Source organism: Anomaloglossus baeobatrachus, chromosome 3, assembly GCF_048569485.1.
Source record: "Anomaloglossus baeobatrachus isolate aAnoBae1 chromosome 3, aAnoBae1.hap1, whole genome shotgun sequence".
Classification (NCBI taxonomy): domain Eukaryota; kingdom Metazoa; phylum Chordata; class Amphibia; order Anura; family Aromobatidae; genus Anomaloglossus; species Anomaloglossus baeobatrachus.
In genome coordinates, this window is record NC_134355.1 from 530699892 (window position 1) to 530720733 (window position 20842).

The following is a 20842-nucleotide window of genomic DNA, read 5'->3' on the forward strand; positions in this document are numbered from 1 at the left end:
AAATGAAATGACAGAGTACTGAATGTTCCTACATCACACAATGAGTGAACTGTAACAAACAATACACTTGTAGTTCAAGAACACTTCAAGCAGAAAACAATGTCTCCAAAGCTATTTGTACAATAATTACACTCGTGACTGATACAGTATGTATTATTCCTAACCAAATAATGCAATAATATAAAGAAAATTAGAAAGAAATCAAATTAAACCCTTTATTGTTCAGAAAGTACCTAGAATGTTCTAGAAATATATAGTCCTGTTAATTTACATTGTAGAAATAGATTTTGATTTTCCCTCTTCAGGTTACAGCATGACAATCCTAACTCATACTAAGAAAAATGATCATTTAAGAAAAAAAAAAAAAAAATCCCTACTATTTACAAAAATGTCAAATTTGTTTATAGCAGTGATGCCCAACAGCAAGTATACATCACTGATGAGCGTCCCCAGAGCGGCACTGCAAAGGTAAAGATCCTGCTGCTCTGCTTAATTATAGATTATTCTCCACTGTTATGGGGGCTTATTTCCCTTCAGGAAAAGTTGTGCCATTCAAATTCCGATATGAATTTGTTCTTTATATGTCTGTGGTCTATAAGCACTTCATATGTATATTGCTATAAACTGGGTGTGTATGGGAGGCGATTTACATTGCTGAAAACAAGAACAGAACTCATACAAGCTAATTAAGAAAGTTTTTCTTCTTGTGTCCTGCTTATTTTGAGATTAAAGAAGCATTCTAGACAAAAAATTGTATCCCCCCAAAACCTTTCAAAATATGTCTATAAGTAGCATAGTTGTATTAAAAGCAGAGATGAGTGGATCTTCTAAAATTCAAATTTGTGGACATCCCAAAATTTGATTTGCAGCCCGTAAATCTGGTCGAATCTCAATTTTGGAAAGATTGTAATTGCTCAGAAAATAGACATGAGGTAGAGGAGAGAGAGATAATCCTGGTGACCATATAGCTAACATTTTACAGGAGAAAGAGGACACCACTGACGATAAGAGCTTCCATTTTACAGGAGAGAGAGGACCTTACTGACCATAAGAGCTGACACTCTACAGGAGAGAAAGAGAAAGAGGACCTCACTGACAATAAGAGCTTACACTTTACAGGAGAGAGAACCTTGCTGATCATAAGAGCTTACACTCTACAGGAGAGAAACTTAATGAAAATAAGAGCTTACACTTTACAAATACAAGGAAATATATAACTTTTCGAACAATTCTCAGAGAATCTCTTTAAGAGAGAGAGAGTATCCTGCTGACCATAAGAGCTAATGCTTACACTCTACAGAAGAGAGAGGGCACCGCTGATGATAAGAGCTTACACTTTACAAGAAAGAGAGAGGACCAAGCTGACCATAACAGCTTACACTCTATAAGAGAGAGGACCCCGCTGATAAGAATGTATGCCTAAACTCTACAGAGGAACACTGCTGACAATAGGAGATTGCACTCTACAAGAGAGAAATGACCCTGACCATAACAGCTCTAGAAAAGAGAGAGAGAACCAAGCTGACCATAAGAGCTTATGCTTAAATCCTACAGAAGAGAAAAGACCTCACTGACTATAAGAGCTTAGATTGTACAAGAGAGGACCTTGCTGATCCTAACAGCTTACACTCTACAGGAAAGAAATTAAACTGTGGAGAATAACGCAATAAGGTCTTACCAGGCAAACAACAGGCAATAGGATGTAAGTAAAATTCACAACTCCTATACTCCTGTAGTATACAGGTGAAACAGCTGCAGCCCCGAAGTATTCAAACTGGATTCATAGGAGGAAACTGGGTGTATCGCCGCGCTATCACCAAACCAACGAAATGGATAAATTATTTGATATCTTTATTAAATTGCATAAGTCAGGTCAACGCATTTCGGAGGTCGCAGCCTCCTTCCTCAGTACTTCAAGCAATAAAGACATTGAATAATTTATCCACTTCGTTGGTTTGGTGATATGAATCCACTCTATAGGAAAGAGAGAGAGAGAGAGAAGACCTCGTTAACCAAAGAGGAAAGAAAGGGAGAGCGCGGACACCACTGTAATCCGTAAAATGTCATGGACCAGAAGTCACTTTATACATTGTAAGTCTTTGGAGCTTAATTCTGAGGCCCCATAGCCTTATATTGATTGACGTACACTGCCCAAACAGTGAACAGTGATTCCTGTGTGAGTCGACAAAGATGTGGAGCCGCAACATGACCCAGAAAAAGATTGGAGCGACACTGGAAACCTGGGTGATTAGTAAGGCTAGTTTCACACTTGCGTTGGACGGCTTCCGTAGCATTGCGTTGTGTTACGGATGCAACGGATGTGTTGCATATAGTGGCAAAACGGATGCTACGGATCATACAAAACAACGGAAAGCTTTTTTTTTTTTCTTTTTTTTTTTTTCTTCTTTACAGTTTTACCAGCAGCAGACAATTGTGAACGATCAGCTGATCGCTCTCAATAGCCAGTGGCCGGTCGCTCAGCTGAGCGCTGTCACTTGCCGGCGGCCGGGCATGCTGGCGGACGGGCGCTCAGCTGAACGTTCGGCCACCGCGAGACAAAATACAGTTTGTGATTTAAAAAAAAAAAAAAAAGAGCATGCGCAGTGAAATCCTGAGGATTCCACTGCTCAAAACAACGTTACATGCTGCGTTCCTCCCGGTGGGCGGAAGCAACGGAGCGTCGCCCAGCGGAAGCAACGCAGGTCCTTTTGGCACAATCCGTCATCCATACAAGTCTATGGGAAACAAAAGGGCGGAGTGTAACGGAAGGAAAACAATGCAAGTGTGAAAGTACCCTAAGAAGTATTAAACAATTATAGTAAGTTAGAGACACATTTAGAAAGGTTTAGTGGAAAAAATATTTGTCAAGTATTTCTTTAATAAAATATATCCACAAAACACTAAAAATAATCTATAAAACTATGTAAAAAGCTATAGAATAAAAAGTAATAAATATGAGTATTCCTGTGTCTGAATAGCTGATCAGCAGTATCCAGAAACAGTCACTACACAGTGAACAAAGTGTGCAATTCGGCTCTGACCAGTTGGTTTACATTCGTCCAGCCCAGAACTGATCACAGCTAAGCTTGGGGGTTGTGGGTGTCGCTTAATCTAATATTCATGACCACTTATCGTGGGACCTTGATTTGTACTCTGCACGGCCATAATGAAGTATTAGAGAATAAAAAACAAGCGATCAAGGGTTCACGTTCCATATGGTGAATAAAAAATACAGTTAAAAAAGAAAAAAGTTTTAAAAAAATAAAAAAATAAAGCAAGAGAAAAAATATAACAATCTGAATCACCCCACTATTCCCCAATTAAAATGAAGAAATAAAAAAATAAGTATATTCAGTATTGCCAAATCTATAAAAGCCTGATCTATTAAAATATAAAGTTCTGTAACCCATTAGGAAAATGTCATAAAGAAAAAGAATTAAAAACACCAATATTGCTGTTTTCCAGTTACTGCAACTCTGCAACTCTGACAAAAAACACAATAAAAAGAGATCAAAACATCCTAGGTGCCTTCATACAGCTCCATTATTAAAAATGTAAAAAATGTACAGGTTTCAGAAAATTGTAATTCTCTCAACCCAATTTTATCTTACACAGTTTCTATAGTTTGTGTATGTAACGAGGCTAGGGGCTATAGTCATGGGCGAGGGCTTCACTCTTTTGCTCCCTCCGGAATGCTATGGGATTGATTGTGTGTGGAAGTTTTACCTTAACACAGTAGTACTTCTCGGCCATAAGCCAGCTTCTCATAGTCTTCAAACATCATTTCACTTTGCTTGTGACAAGTTTCAAACTTGGTTTCTCACAAGGCATTAACATCTTAGTACAAACCAACTCTTCCATTACGGTTGTAGACAAGATCACATTGGCTACCAAGAAGGATGAAGGCGGTTGGCGCATCGCTGTCCTTGGGTATCTAACCACAAGCCTCAAGGTGTATCGCTGTGATTAGAGTATTCTGCATGGCTATTGTACTTCTTTGGATCACTCCTTGAGTCATTCCCGAATGTCAGTGGTTATCAGTGAAAACTGACCCACCACTGTTCGCTCTGTTCACACTAGCTTCTTTGATGGAGGGGGTGCTCTCTGGTCCCTGAAATTGCCATTATTGAGCTCAAGCTACAATCCGGTCACGTTTACTACCTCCTGATGGTTAGTTCTGGCCTGGCTTGCTTTTCTACACCCCACTACTAGTACTTTACTCCTAAACCCAAAGATACTCAACACTATATGTCCTCTTCACTGTGGGCCAACTTTTCTAAATAACCCTTTCAGCCCTGTTGCTATACCTGAGGTCTAAGCTTCCCTTTCCAACTAGGGAACCCTGGACTGATGACATCTAATGATGGCTGATTGTACTGCACCCATAGACACACACGTAGGGAACTTAAACATCTTACTACCACTATACATTCTTATAAAAGTAATGACATCTTCAGGGAGTACAAGTCGCAGACCACTCTGCTACATGTGTATCAATATTAGTTGATGTGCCATTTCTTGGGTATTTGACATTCTTCTTCATTCTGATATGATTAACCTAATACAGACTACATTTCCCTCTGCTTTGTAGGCAGGCGGAGTCTCATCACTTTGCTCTTGCTCCTATGTTATCACAACCAGTGATAAATCAGCAACATAGAACTCATGATTTGCCAACATTTCCCAATATTGGCAATAAATCCTTGGCATCTGGTTAATAAAAAGGAGCTAAATTGAAAAATGTCCCACCTTGATTGCTGTAATTCTCTATTAATTGATCTCCCCCTACCTAGACTTTCCCCTCTCCAGTCCATCCTTAATGCTAGAGGCAGGGTCACCTATCTGGCTAATTTTTATTCAGACACTTCCGCTCTGTGCCAGGCATTGCACTGGCTGCTCATACAATATAGGATCCAATTTACATTGCTTGTTCTCACCCACAAAGTCCTTTAACAACATGAAACCCCCCCCATACATCTCCACCCTTATCTCTGTCTATCACCCTGCCCATTCTATACGCTTCGCAAATGACTTTCGACTAACAACCTCCCTATTCTGAACCTCCCACTCCTGGTTCCAAGACTTCTTCTGAGTTGCCCAAGAAACTAGGACGATCCACAACTTACACTGCTTCAGACACTTCCTAAAAACACATCTTGTTAGGTGGCCTACCACCCTTCCTAATCTAAGTCAATTCATATATCCACGCAACTATTTCTCAGAACATAATTCTCCCTCAAACTCCACTGCACCCAAAGTATTACAAAGATTGGCTGATGTCTGGTTCATGTAGCCTTTTATCTATCCACCATTTCTTTGAGATGGCTGGACCGTCGTTGTAATTAAGCACTTGAACCTTGTGTAACCCCCACCTCACCCCATTGTAGCTTATAAGATCTGACAAGCAGGGTTGTCTTTATTTTTGCTTTAATTATTATATCTTCTATAACTATTAATTATGATTGTTTCTATATGAACCTCTGAATTTTTAAGCATTGCGGAAGAAGTTGGCGCTATAGAAATATAGATTAATGTTATCATCATTATTATTATTATTATTATAAGGCTAATGGTACATCAACTGAAGCTAAAGACCCTCTCAGGTTATGTGATCAGTCCCAAGCCTTGAAGAAAGCTTAAAATGTGGTTATCTGTACAGTGTGTGGGTGTATATAGCAATGCTCTGTACGTGTGTGTAGCAGAGCTGTATGTATCAGAGCTGAATATGTATGTAGCAGAGCATTGTGTGTGGGCGTGTGTAGAAGAGCTGTATATGTATGTAGTAGAATTATGTGTGTTGTTATTGTAGCTGAGCTGTGTGTCTGCGTATGTAGCAGAGCTGGGTGTGTATGGAGCAGAACTGTGTGTGGAGCAGAGGTGTCTGTGTAGGTGTGTGCGTGTGTAGAAGAGCTGTATATGTATGTAGTAGAACTGTGTGTGTTGTTGTAGCTGAGCTGTGTGTCTGCCTATGTAGCAGAGCTGGGTGTGTATGGAGCAGAACTGTGTGTGTAGCAGAGCTGTCTGTGTAGGTGTGTGCGTAGAAGAGCTGTATATGCATGTAGCAAAATTGTGTGTGTTGTTGCAGAGTTGTCCGTATGTAGCAGAGAAGTTTAATATGCAGAAAAAAATGTGTGTGTATCATATATGCAGCAGTTCTCTGTTTATGTGTGTGCTGCAGAGAGTGTACATAGTATGTATGCTGTAAGGCTACATGTATATCATACGAGCTGCAAAGAAATACTAACAATAGATCTGTTACTTACTTTTTTAAAATTAGTGCATTAAAATTAGTGATACTGACCCCTTCACTTCTTTATAACTCCAGGAAAATTATAACCAGTATCCTTTAGTAACATGCATGCTATAGTCTAAAAAATCCGGGATATTGTGTAAAAGTTCCCTCAAATCTTCTCCTGACTCTTTTTGTATCCGCAGTAACGCTGTGTACACAGGGTGTTTGGTCCCACATCTTCCTCATGTCTACAGTTGACTGCTAATCCTGGTTTCTTTCTAAGCTTTATTGACTTTACATCTGTTCTTTTCTCCTGGTTCTTCAATGGGAGTAAACTTTATAAAATGAGAATTACCATCGCTTCTACAGCTTGCCAATACAGAACTTTATAGATGACCGTCTGACCTATGGAGGTCCTTCTCCTTTGTGTGGAAAGAATATTGTCTGTACAAGTATTCAGCATTTACTGAAATGGCTATATCGATCAACAGCAAAGCCTTTGAGAATAAACCATGTACTGTATACTGAGTTTCAGAAGTGGGTATAGTTAAAGGGGCATTTCAGCTTAAGACTTTTTATGTACGAATCAATCGCGCATCTCCCAATCAATCTGGTAAACTAGACCAATTGACTAGCAGGTTTATATGGATTCCAGGTACAAATACATTACATTGGCACAGCATAGTCTCGGCTCTGAGCTGTAGAAGAGCAAATATGAATCCTTTGTATTCGCTTTAGCCTTTCTTTAATACTATATGCTGTTTACATGGAGAAGGGCAGATTTGAAAACCGTATTTAGTCTCCAAAAAAGTAAATTGCTTTTATCATGTATAACTAACCTGATTTGAAGCCACGTCAGCATTGGTGTCGTGCCACCTCCAAAAACCCACACTGTGAAGAAGACAACCAACAGCGTTGTGGTGAACATTATCTGTTTGGGCTGAGAATCTGTGTCTCGAATAGCAAGTGCAAAAGCTATAGCACCACGTAAACCTGCGGAAAGAAATTGTGTATAATTATGTATGTGGTCACAATGGGACAGTATATGATTAAAAAAATGTCTGATTTTGGATGGTAGAAGAATAAAAAAAATAAAACCTCTACATTCATCTCCTGGACCGGTGCCGCTTTTCTGTAATCGATACTGTGTCCCGAAATGGTCTCCTGACAGCATCGGTATCTCACATTTCATCTCTCTTCTCGTTTAGACAAAATGTGAAGGCTGCAGCCAATCAGTGACCGCTAATTGGTCACATAACGCCCTCTGCCTGATTTTAATGCCAGAAGGCTAGGTGTTGAGACAATACCAAATATTGAGGTGCAGTGCCAGTCCCTGAAAATTATTTTTTTTTCTCATCTCCTTGGTCCATTAAGTTTAATTTTAAAGTAAGGTTCAACCCCTTTAAGAGACTAATCACACAATTAGTAGTGACACAGTATTTTATTGATTAGCACACCAATTATATTTCCTCCAGAAGGAAGAAAACTGACTTTGTAGTGCTACCAACAGGTACCTGCCCTGTAAAGGGTACTTTACACGCTGCGATATCGGTACCGATATCACTAGCGAGCTTACCCGCCCCCGTCGGTTGTGCGTCACGGGCAAATCGCTGCCCGTGGCTCATAACATCGCTAACACCCGTCACGCGGACTTACCTTCCCTGCAACGTCGCTCTGGCTGGCGAACCGCCTCCTTTCTATGGGAGCGGTTCGTGCGGCGTCACAGCGACATCACACGGCAGCCGTCCAATAGCAGAGGAGGGGCGGAGATGAGCGTCCGGAACACGCCGCCCATCCTCTTCCTTCCTCATTGCCGGTGGACGGAGGTAAGGAGATGTTCGTCGCTCCTGCGGTGTCACACATAGCGATGTGTGCTGCCGCAGGAACGAGGAACAACATCGCTACTTACCAAACAACGATTTTTGGTAAATGAACAACCTCTCATATACCAATGATTTGTGTCTCTTTTGCAATCGTTTAAGGCCGCTCCTGCCTGTCACATGCTGCAATACCGCTAATGACGCCGGATGTGCGTCACAAACACCCTGACCCCGACGATGTATTGTTAGCGATGTCGCAGTGTGTAAATGGCCCTTAAGTCAATGACTGACTCATTTAAAAGTGTTGTCTGGCCTTGGCGTACAAGTTTGCAGTAATTTTATGTGACTGCAGATTTGTGAATCCTCACAGCACACTGTGCGCATGGTGACAGGATTCTCCAGTGCTGGCACCGGGAGCCGGTGATCATGTGACCGCAAGTATGTGATTTATATACTTTTGGCCACATTCCAACTAGACATGTCTGTATAGAGTGAGGCTGTGCACATTTAGTCAGCATTTTATTGGATGTATGCAGTTTGCATACTTGCATTCACATGCCCGCCTGCTCCCGGCGGTAGAGAATCCTGACAGTGCATGCAATGCAAACTATCAGGATTCACAAGCCTGCAGTCACATAGAGCGACTGCAGACTTGTACCCCAAGGCCAGACAACCCTGAAAAGAGCCTTGAAACATAAAAATCAAGAGCATGTATCTATTAAAAGCTATGCAAAAGAAATTCGAAAAAGCTGTCTACACATGTTATCTTATTTGGCTGAAATAACTAGTGATATTTCCATGCTGTATAATGGCTTGTACGTTGACTTACAGGGTAGATCCCTATAGATGTCAGTAGAAACAGAGCCTTTTCCCTTATGGAGGAGAGTTAATATGCATACTTCTTATGGCTTGCTTTTTGCCACTTTTCTATAAAGGCCAGATTTGTGTGTATTTGACCAAAGATGCAGTTGGATGGCCATATAACACGGACGAGGATCGCATCGCAGTGCATGGACTGGCTGGCAGCTCTCTTGCCTGAGCATGACAACTGAATAGAAATACATGCTGTCATATTCAGTTCAGAAGAACCGCCAGCCAGTTTGCGCACTGTGATGTGATCTTCACCTGTGTTTTGCGACCGTCTGACTGCATCCTCATAGTTGTCCGGTGGACAGATTCTCCCACCTAAGCTCTGGATTTCTGCAGCTCCACCAGAGTGACCGTAGACCTCTTGGCTGCTTCTCTAATAAGTGCTCTTCTTGATTGGGATATCAGTTGAGGTGGGTGGCCATGTCTTGGTAGGTTTCTAGTTGTGCCACACTCCTACGATTTTTGGATAATGGATTGAACAGTGCACTATGAGATATTCAAAGCTTGGGCTACTTTATTTATGACCTAACCCTGCTTTACTCTTCTCCACAACTTTTCCCTGACCTTTCAGGTGTGTTCTTTGGTTTTCATGACACTGTTTGATCCCTAAAGTGCTTAAAGCCTTCACAGAACAGCTGTAGTTATACTGAGAATAAATTACACACAGGTGGACTCAATTGACTAATTAGGTGACTTCTGGAGGCAATTGGTCACTCAGTAGATTATTTAGGGATGTCAAACTACTGGGGGCTGAATATAAAGGCACACCACAATTTTCAGAATTATATTTTTAAAATATTTAGAAAACCATGTATCATTTCCTTTACACTTCACAAACATCTGTTACTTTGTGTTGCTATATCACATAAAATCCCAACAAAATACATGTAGGTTTGTGCAAAGTGAAAAAATGTTGAGTTCACGGGGTATGAATACTTTTTCAATGCACTGTATCTACAGAGTCAGACAGAAAGTCATATGAGATTATTTCAACATGTTAACTCTTTACAGGGAAACCTGGGATTCAGAGCTTGCTCTATATGACAATGTGGATCTGACCACTATAAAGATATATTGCGTATACTGTATATTTTACTGTTCTGCCTATTTGTATATGTTTACTATGCTGTACTGCACCTTATAACACTAATCTTAGAGCTTTTCCAAGAAACAATAATTGGTTGACATTCCAGTGATGCAGAACTGAATACTTCTGTCTATTTCTGCTGTGTAACTTCTTTATCACGAATAAATAATTGTATTCCAGAGCTCATAGACAGCAGGCACCATCCAAAGACATGATTCATCTTACAGATCACCAGCGTCCAGCTACTATTATTATTTTAATTTCCTACAAGCAAAATAATGAGCGATGTCTATTACACAGCATATCTCTGATTCATTACCAGTCGCACTGTCTCTTCTTCAGTAGGTGACATATTACATGGACGTAATGAACGTCTACAATTCCTTCCCTCCAAGCCCAGCTAATGACCTATTCCTGACAGGCAGACATGAATGCACAGCACACAATAGCCAGCCACAATACTGGCAGATAAATAGTCCCATAGGAGAAGCAATTAGTAGCGAAATGCCATTACAGGCAATATACAGAGGCAGTACAATACGCAGGACATTTATGTATCACTCAGGCCATAGTACATAATGTAACCTGTTGTTTTACTAGGTGCTAGATTTGTTGCATTGTATATTTCACAAGCGGATATGCAGTCGGTATGTTCTCCCCCCGTGTCTCTACTGATTAGTGTTGTCTGCACGGCTTTACAGCGGTGACATTTTGTATTAGGATGTTCTTTTCCTTCATCGATACAATTAAAGGAGTAATATATATGGCTGTTACACATCAGGTGTTCCATGCCATTCAGTTATCATATCTAGGGAAGTCATTTTCTTTCCTTAAGGGTATGTCCCCACGTAGCAGATTTCTGTGCAGATTTTCTGCACACAAAACTGTATGTTTTGCTGGTAGAGAACTAGATTATTTTTTCGCGTCTTGGCGCTTTTTTAAAGCAGTTTTCCAGATTTTTTTTTAGTCATGGTGATCGTGGGGGTTCCTGCGCTGTACAACCGCGATCGCCGCTGGGTCTACGGCTTATGATACAGTCGGGACACGGCTCTCACTGTCCGGAGTGGTGCCCGTGCCACTCCTAGTAGTTTAACCCCCTGATCGCAGCATTCAGGAGGCAGGGAGACGGATCGCTTACCTCTCCCTGGCAATCAGGTCCCTAAAATGAGATCACAGGGACCCGATTGCTGGCATAGCAACTCTCCTTCATCACCATGACAACCCCAGGTTACTGAGCTACAGAGAGCATCACACACAATGCCGGATGCATGGTGTGTGAGGCAAAGTATCAGCGCTGTGAGTGCAGTACTGATAGATATAATCCACTGCACTGATTGAGCAGAAAGAATTGACATGTTCCTTCTTTTTTCCCTAATAAAATCTAAAAGGCAAAAAGAAGCAACGTGCGCACAGCAAGTCAGGATTCCCATATACTTTGCTGGGATGCTTTTTCCTTGCAGTATTGGTTAAAATCTGTAAGAAAAACAAATCATGAAAAAAGCAGCAAAAACTCAATGTGTGCACATGGCTTAACAGTGGGAAAGCCCTGAAAATGTTTGATATTCCTAGGATATCCTTATATTTATTCCTGCCGTGAGGAGGACTTGTCACATGTCCAAAAAAGAGTTTGGTACTTTGCCAATATCCCTGCTCTTCCCTGAATCTGCTGCAGTTTTCCATTTTCTCTGGGGGTGTATAGTCCTCCCTCTCTATGTTGCTGCCCAGTTTCACTTGGCAGTGTTTGAATCTGGTTGCACAGTGTGATTTTGCTTTTTGTTCTACCCCTCTATGATGCTGCCCAATCATCCTTGGCCATGTCTGAATCTTCTGAGGTCACACTGTTCAACCATGTTTAGTTGCTGCTGAGTGGAACTCTTGTGAAATGTCCTGTTGGACCACAAGTATAGTTGGTGCCCCTCAAAAACTACAGGCATAGCTCTGCTTCAGGATTACAAATTGACCATGGAAAACAGCGGTATGTTCAGGGGAGCACAAGGATATTGACAAGTTAACAAACTTATTTTTTTGGGGGATGCATGCATGCTGTAGGACATAAATGTCTCAAATTTCATTTGTGTCTTTAAACCAAATTCCGTAAGGCTGAGAAAGGACTGTTCAGTAAGTGATTGAATGTACCACCCCTGCTGAGCCGCAGGAAAAACAGGTGATGGAAACACAATTCTAGGAAAAGGTAAAACATTCTATAAAAGTGACCCATGATATATTCTAGCCAGATTTAACTGTTTTGTAATTTATCTTTAAAGAGAGTCTATCATCAACTCTACATTTGTTGATTTATGTTATTCACTTATATAGCGCTATTAATTCCACAGAACTTTACAGAGGTTATCCTCACTGTCCCTATTTGAGCTTACGATCTACATTCATAATCAGTATGTCTTTGGAGTGTGGGAAGAAACCGGTGAACCCGGACAAACACGAGGAGAATAGACAAACTCCTTGAAGATGTTGTCCTTGGTGGGATTTAAATCCAGGATCCCAGCGCTGCAAAGGAATAGTACTAACCACTGAGCCACCATGCTGCCGTATGCTCCATAACAGAATGAATGGACAAGTGAATCCTGATCTAAAAACCATCCAAAATATAATTACTGTGGTTTATCATAGGGACACCAAAATAAAAAAAAAAACTCTTAAAACAATAATCTTGATTGATATACTTAAAAATAAGGTATCAAACCATGTAGACAAATAGGACATGGACAAAAAAAGTTAGTGTAAGGGAACATAAATGAACCTTAATGGTGGAAGGTAGGGAATGGGAACTTGTTAGGTATCAATTTAGTCGGCAAGACCAGGGGCAGAGCCTAACCAAATGCACTCTATCTACCCCTTCCTGACAATGGAGGGTACTTTAATTTTTTGGATACCCCCCACTCAAAAGTGGCTGACCCTGAAAGTCCCTTAACTCCACTAGGTCAAGGATTCCACCACCACTGCTGTAAACCAGTGCCTAAAAAAATGTGATAAAACACACAGCATACAGTATATAACAGACAAAAATACATACAAGGTCAATGAGCCGTTTAACCAATTGGACATGGTCCTTATTCAAACAGTATAGCCCGCCTCACTGCCAACTAATAATGTAAATGAATAATAAATACTACACACATACTCCATTCTAAAAAGACAGATACAGGTGGGTTTTATAGCTTAGAACTGTAGAAATATTGTTAGGTCTTAGGTTTAGTTAGCTTGCTGAACACTCTCTGCTATCCCAACGCATTTTACCCCCTCCTAACAAAATAAGTGGGGGATCAACGGGGGATTTTAAAGGAACAGACCAGTTGTATAAGCTAGAAAAAGATGATATCCCACTGCACTCTAGATAAACAAGAGCAAAAAAAAAATCTTGATACAAGGAACAGCATGTAATACCCGTCAGCACAGCTGGAAGAAAATTCCAGGAATTCTGCTAGGGCAACAATATCTCCACTTCCTTAAAATGCCATGGGCTGTATAATGCTGTGTAGTAGGCTTGACCTGCAGGGCCACCAAACTGCAGTACCAAACACAACTAGATGCTGGATGCAGGGAGCAATAAGCAGGGGATAATTTACAGGGTCCAAGGATATGTCCCACCTTGTGCAGCCAAAATATTGCTGTGTCCACAAGTGAATCTTGAAAATACAAGTTAAACTGGTTGTTCCCTTTCAGAAATATATATATTTTTTTATATACCGTAAGTCTCTTAGTAGCAAAAAAACAAATTGTGTTTTACCATGTTCGAGTCCAGCACTAAAGGGGGCTTTACACACTACGATATCGTTAATGTTTTATCGTCGGGGTCACGTTGTTAGTGACGCACATCCGGCGTCATTAACGGTATCGCAGAGTGTAACACTTACCAGCGAGCTTAAACGTTCTCCAAAGTGGTGAAAATCGTTCACCATGGAGAGGTCGTCCTAAAACCAAAAATTGTTAATTGTTGTTTATAGATGTTGTTCCTCATTCCTGCGGCAAGACACATCGCTGTGTGTGACACCGCAGGAGCGAGGAACCTCACTGTACCTGCGTCCCGCCCGCAATGAGGAATGAAGGAGGTGGGCGGGATGTTACATCCCGCTCATCTCCGCCCCTCCACTTTGATTGGCCGGCCGCTTAGTGACGCCGAACGCACCTCCCCCTTGAGGGAGGGATTTTTCGTCAGTCACAGCGACGCCGCCGACCAGGTTAGTGCGTGTGATGCTGCCGTAGCGATAATGTTCGCTGTGGCTGCGATCACACGATATCGCATGCATGACGGGGGCGGGTGCTTTTGCGTATCGCTAGCAATTGCTAGAAATATCGTAGTTTGTAAAGCCCGCTTAAGTCTCTGTGGCTGCTCCCAATGTCTGCTTTTGCCTGAGGTTGACTTCACAATTACAGAAAACAAACAAGCCGCTTACATAGGCAGAGGCACCGAACTCACTAATTAGCTGCCATGAGGAATCATGCTCTGAGAGCATATGCTAATAAAGCTTTAAGTGCATTGGGGTGTGGCAACGCACAGAAAGTTTACCAATCTTCATTCATCCCGTCCCACTTACCTTTCCTTGACAGTTCTGCATTCCACTATATTGACTGGCAGAGGGTGAAGCTGTAAACCAAGAAGAGGAAGGTAGCACCTTGCGAGAAGTCATGAGGAAGAGTAAGGCAGATATATTGAGAAGAGGCGCTGGTATTAGTGGAGGGGAAATGGGAGAGAACCACAATATTGTTTCATTCTTCAAAACCCTGTGACATTACACAAATATTACATCATTACGTCTTGTGGTCAAAAGATGTTTATTATTTAATTGGCTCCATCCGTCATCCCTCCACGGCCGAGATATTGGGGCAGCTGAAACACATCTTGAATATGGAAGGGATAGAAACTAAAAAATGCAACATAGACAAACAGAAATGTTCTTGAAGAACAGAGGAGCTTTATCTGTGCCGAGATTTGGCAACTTGTGATTTCTTGTAAAGATACGGAAAGGAAAACATGGCAGCTTCTTTGGCAAAATGAAAGCTAATGGATGACTGATAGTAAGCAATGCTTACACCGGGTAACAATCTGGAGGCAAAAAGCATTTGATATTCAGCTGAAATATTTCAGATGTCAGATCAGAAGGAAAGGTTTTTCTTTTTGGTATGCCCTAATAGCTTTCTTCTTGCATGGGAAGACACACTTGCAAGACAGGGATTTTCTTTCCTGTATGTTATTATTTGGAGATGTGGGGTCGGGTTGCTAGTGTTTGAAAGATAATTATTCTTTGTAAATAAATTTGTATACAAAATATTTTTATTGTACATCATTACCTGATTTAGGTATTATCTGGAATATTCTGTGTCTCATCGGTGTTAATGACTACGAAGAATTTTGGGGTGACATTTTTGAGGCATAATGAGATAGCGCTACAGATGTTTATATCTTCCAGACACTGCTGCAATTACTTTCTGTCTCAGATTTATTTTATTGTTTGTGGGATATTTTTAAAACTAATTCAAAACAGAGGGTTTTTTTTATTTTTTGTTTTTAAAGGTGACTAATGCACTCTTCATATATCGGCATGCCCATAGTGCATTGTAAAAATACTTTAAAATGGCATTTTTTTAGCAGCAATGCATTGGTGCCATGCGGGTAGTGATAAACTTGAATTTTTCAAGACCTGCACAGTGATGTACAGTATTTTGTCAGAGGATGAGATAATGACAGATTCACTGTCAGCAGAAGTGAACCGCAGTGGTCTCTTTTTATTTTAACCTACAGGGTCATCTTGGACAGAGAGTAGAGATGAGGTTTGGTGTTTATATCGAACACAGACGTTTAAAAAAAAAAAAAAGAGTTCAGATTTGAAGTTAAAATGTTTTACATACGCAAACCACTCACGCGAGCATCGCTGTGCTCCGGTACGCTCGGTGCTCAGCCCAGTGCAAACCACTTGTAGTGTTTGAATGGCTCAAACTGGGGGTAACAACAGCGTGATCGAATGTAGTGTGCACCAAAAGAAAAAATGGAAAAACCACTTCCCATTATCCTACGGAAGTGATGTAATTATGGTTGGTTACATGTTGGCAGAGACCTGAATCCCAATTAGTGACTTCCATTAGCGTTCAGGTCAAGTTCGGGTCCAGAACAGAACTTCATCTAAAATCCGACTGAACCCGAACTTTCACGAGTTCTCTCATCTCTAATAGAGAGCATTGCTTAAAATACAGTAGAACCTTGGATTCCGAGCATAATTCGTTATATGAGTGTGCTCGTAATCTAAGTTACTCATATAGCAAAGCAAATTTTCCCATAGGAAATAATTGAAACTCAGACACTTTGTTCCTCAACTTCGCTCTACAACTTCCCTATTGTGCCATACCACACACACAAACACACACACACATATTATTCTCACGTATCCTCTGTTCCCTCAGCGGCCTCTTCCCTGGTTCTTGCAGTCCGTAGGCATGTGGACCCAGTGATGATCACGGCCGATGCAGGCACTGCTGCTGTCAGTGCTTCAGCAGCAGACGTCATACGCATGAGCCGCTTGCCTCTGATTGGCCAGCACGCTGATGTCATACGCATGAGCCGCTTGCCTCTGATTGGTCAGCATGCTGCCTTTGGAAGGTGTGCAGAGAGAGCTCAGTGCCGGCAGACATGAAGCACAGACAGCAGCAGCCCCTGCACCATCTGCGATTGTTACACAATCCACGTGCCTGCAGGCCACAAGAAGCAGCTAGAGTGGGTCAGAGTGCGGTGAAAGTACAGAACCGGAAGTATGTGTGCTGAGTATTTGCTCGTACAACAAAGCATTGCTCTCAAACCGAGTTACAAATTTGCAGCAAGCTTCGCTCGTATAGTGAAATGCTTGCAAACAGGGTTACTTATAATCCGAGCTTCCACTGTATTACACAATTCAGGATTTAACACTAGAAGTCCCAGAAATTTCGAGTTCCCCCCTGAAGTCCCAAAAGAGGGTCAAATGACCCTTAGACCAAACTGACAACTCTGATGGCTCCAATTAGCATCCTTTCATTTGTAAATGTAGCCATTGCCTGAGGAATCTGCAGGAGGCAATTGTGTTGATCCACCTCAACAAAGGTCTTGTAAGAGTGTAAACAAAAGAATGTCATTCGACCCGTCTCTGGGTTCCAAAGGTAGAAATGTTAAATGACCCCTCTCTGGGACTTCTAGTGTTAAATGTTCTGAGTAGTGCTGGGCAAGCATTAAAAGGTCAAATGCTCGTTCATTGAGTCGAGCTGGTCAGACGCTTGGACGGGCTTGATGCAAGTAACAAGCATTATGGAAAGTCAATGATTTGCATGTTAATGCTTTGCCTGTTCATCTCTCTGCCCACATTCAGCCAGCCATAAACAGAGCATTTCTGGCAGGAAGAAAGGCTTTTTTATTTTTTGGGTCACACCACATCTGTGAATGTTGTTTTAACCACAGGAGAAGCATTCAGAGGCTGCAAGTGCCCTTCCATAGAGTGCCTGTACACACCATGCAGTGAAGCGAGCCTATATGATAATCGGCCAAGCTCCGCAGTACCCGAGCACCCCAATGCTCGATTGAGTAAAGAGCAGTGCTGAGCACACTCGCCCAGCACTAGTCCTGAGGAATGCCACACAAAAGTCAAAAAGAATGAAAAAATCCAGCCTGAATCTCATGCGACCTTACTCCCCAACTGGAGGCGGTAATGTGAGAAGTGCAGCCAATTTTGATTTTTGCTATAGGTTCCTTTTTCCTCTTTGAGCACTCGCTGGTTTATTTGGTATAATAATAGCCTTCCCGTCTATTAATACAAAATGATTCATTTTCCGCTCTGCAGCTGTGTGGTTATGCGATTTCTCATAATGCTGACCATTTCACAGAGATTTTCTTTCATAAGCAGGAGGCTACCAGCTGTAAATGATCTATCAGTGTGTTTGCAAAGCACAAAAAGAATATCTTGTCTATTTCTAGTCATCACCTGTGTATCACTTAGAAGGTCAAGAAAAGTGCTGAAAGGTATAATGGCTGCAGAATTGATTGTGAAATGGTAAAGTCATGTTAAATAGCCATCACTGCTGATGCACTCCGCGGTGCATGGCATTATTTAAAGAGCGAGCGAGAAGGTTGGGAAGGTTCTCCTGGCTGAGATTCTGAAAGTGACAAACAAAGAGCTTAGGAGAGAAACAAAGTGCAAGGCCAGACAGTAGAGAATGACAAGGGAATGCTAAGGGAAAATAATAGATGACTGCAGGTCGTTGATAAAGACAGATTTCAACCTTTTAAAGCCTTGAAAATAGCTGCCAGACACCAATGCAGATAAATGAAACAGCGGCTTTTAAAAGGCAGATATCGGATCAGCTTGTGCAAAGTGCCTAAAAGGCTTAACAATGGTGGCGCATGCAACATTAAATATGAATAAGGATGATGAATAAAAACCAGGAAAACAAGTCTGTGCATTTCATTATTGACCTAACCGAGCAGCCGCTCATTTAGCTTCTGTGCGTGTAGAAAAGATAATCGGTAGCAAGCGCCACTTTAAGGTTAAGTTGGATTATTCCAGATATGTGGATAATTGTGCAATGGCATAAGATTTTATGTCTCACATTACATTAAATTCGATCCCAATGAGGGCCTCACAGATAGATGTTTTGATTTTGGGCAGATTTCGTAGCATTTTATGACTCCGCTGATCATTAGAGACAATTTTATGGGGACGTGTTGATTTAGCTGGTGCATATATTAAATATATGAAGATGGCTTGTGACATATGGCAAGGCATTCTTAATAACCAAGTCAGTAAATTCTCATTATTGTGACAGCAAAGTCATACAATTTCATGTTTTATTTTGAAGCAAAGTGAACGTCTTTCTCAGTGATGTATGATAAATGTCAGTCTTCACAGCTTAATTTTATCATTTCACTTGTACATTACCCGATATATAACAAAATGACAATGATAATATTCAGTAGCCCAGAAAATGCTATTGTCATATCATGATTACTAAAATATGTGGCAACAGAAGCTGTGCTGTACATATGAAAGAGGGAGCTTCACAGCAAGACTAGTCCATTTCCTAACTAAATCAGTAGAAGTCTTCATTCCTCTTTCCCTGGTTCCTAAATGGCTAGGCCACTGCCATTAACTTGAGAGTGGCGGCAGCTGTAGGCATAGAAGTGGTGTCTAGGTATAGTAAAGTAGCCATGCACTACGCAATGAGACCACCTATAGCACCACCTGGTGGAAAACAGCGGAGTTAGCATTTTTATCTCAAAAACAGAACAAGATAGAGAAAAAAAGTGAATTAAAAAATTGTAGAGCATCATCATTTCAATACAAATCAACACCTTGCATACAGAAATGCTATGATATGAAACAGATGACCCCCCCAAAGCATTGAATGCTGGTCACGCATACGGCACTTATTTAACTTTAATGCTCAAATTGGCCACCGTCAGCTGCAATGCACAGCTGGACTCTGGACAGCATACTGTATCCTGCTGCACGTTGTGCAATATGGTAGGTGACACGTTTGCACAAGCATCTGTGATACGTCGTCGTAGGTCACGGATAACACACGGAGAACACACGTAGGCCATACACACAGCACACCGAGGGCAATACGCACGTTTGACACGTCCTTGAAACACATGCCTGATTTTCACGGACGTGTAAAAGAGGCCTTAAGCGGGCTTTACACGCTACAATATATCAAACGATATGTCGTCGGGGTCACGTCGTAAGTGACGCACATCCGGCATCATTTGACATATCGTAGTGTGTGATAGCTATGAGCGAGTGTGAACGAGCAAAAATACTCACCTTATCGTTGCTCGTTGACACGTCGCTCATTTTCTATAAATCGAACGTCCGGTTGTTCATTGTTCCTGAGGCAGCACACATCGCTCCGTGTGACACCCTGGGAATGATGAACACAGCTTAACTGCGTCCCGCGGCTCCCGCCGGCAATGCGGAAAGAAGGAGGTGGGCGGGATGTTTATGTCCCGCTCATCACCGCCCCTCCGCTTCTGATAGGCGGACGCTGTGTGACGTCGCTGTGATGCCGAACGTCCCTCCCCCTTCAGGAAGAGGATGTTCGCCGCCCACAGCGAGGTCGTTTGGAAGGTAAGTACGTGTGATGGGGGTTACTGACTTTGTGCGACAAGGGCAATGAATTGCCCGTGCCGCACAAACGATGGGGGCGGGTGCGATTGCACGAGATATCGATGCATGTAAAGCAGGCTTTAGGTAGTATAAATTTATCAACTTGAATTTAAAAATATGTTGACTTGCAGCATCACACTATGTATTTTTTTTTTTGTTAATTATTTTATTTAGAATTTTATTTTTAAATTAAAATCAAGAAAAAACAGAATATGGACTGGTCGGGAAAAGGTTAATAGAGACAGCACCACTCAAGGATTCCAGCAAGGAGCTAAGTACACTAATAACCAGCCCTTTGCAGAAAAACACAGATGAATAAGAGGAAGGGACAAAAAGCTTCAGTTATCCAAAAATGAAACTGAAACATGCTGTTATAGCCACGCAGCATCCGCAATGTTAGTGCAGCACTGCCTAGCGCTAATGGCAGAAGTAGTAGTATCGTGTGAGTTGCTAATGTTACAGCTCTGTAGAGCAGACATCATCGTAGATAATCTCCACCCACCAACTTAGAGGGAACTGAAAAGTAGAGACAGAGCCTACACAGAAACAAGCTGCTGAAAATGCAGGACACGGGTCACATAATGGCCAGTAATGAAGTTATCAGAACAGCTTATGCTGAAAAGTTACTAGAAATTACACTTTAATTTCCCCTTATTTATAATTACTATACGGTGCTCCAGTACAGCGTTTAAGC

General features: G+C 41.6%; 1 protein-coding gene across 1 annotated transcript in view; it reads right to left on the minus strand.

Annotated features, from left to right (window-relative positions):
• SLC9A9 (solute carrier family 9 member A9) overlaps nucleotides 1-20842 on the minus strand; it is a 1094760-nt gene that overhangs the window by 416784 nt on the left and 657134 nt on the right. The window contains exon 12 of the mRNA XM_075340787.1: nucleotides 7072-7225. Within this exon, the coding sequence (XP_075196902.1) occupies nucleotides 7072-7225 (154 nt within the window). The remainder of the gene's footprint in view (nucleotides 1-7071; nucleotides 7226-20842) is intronic.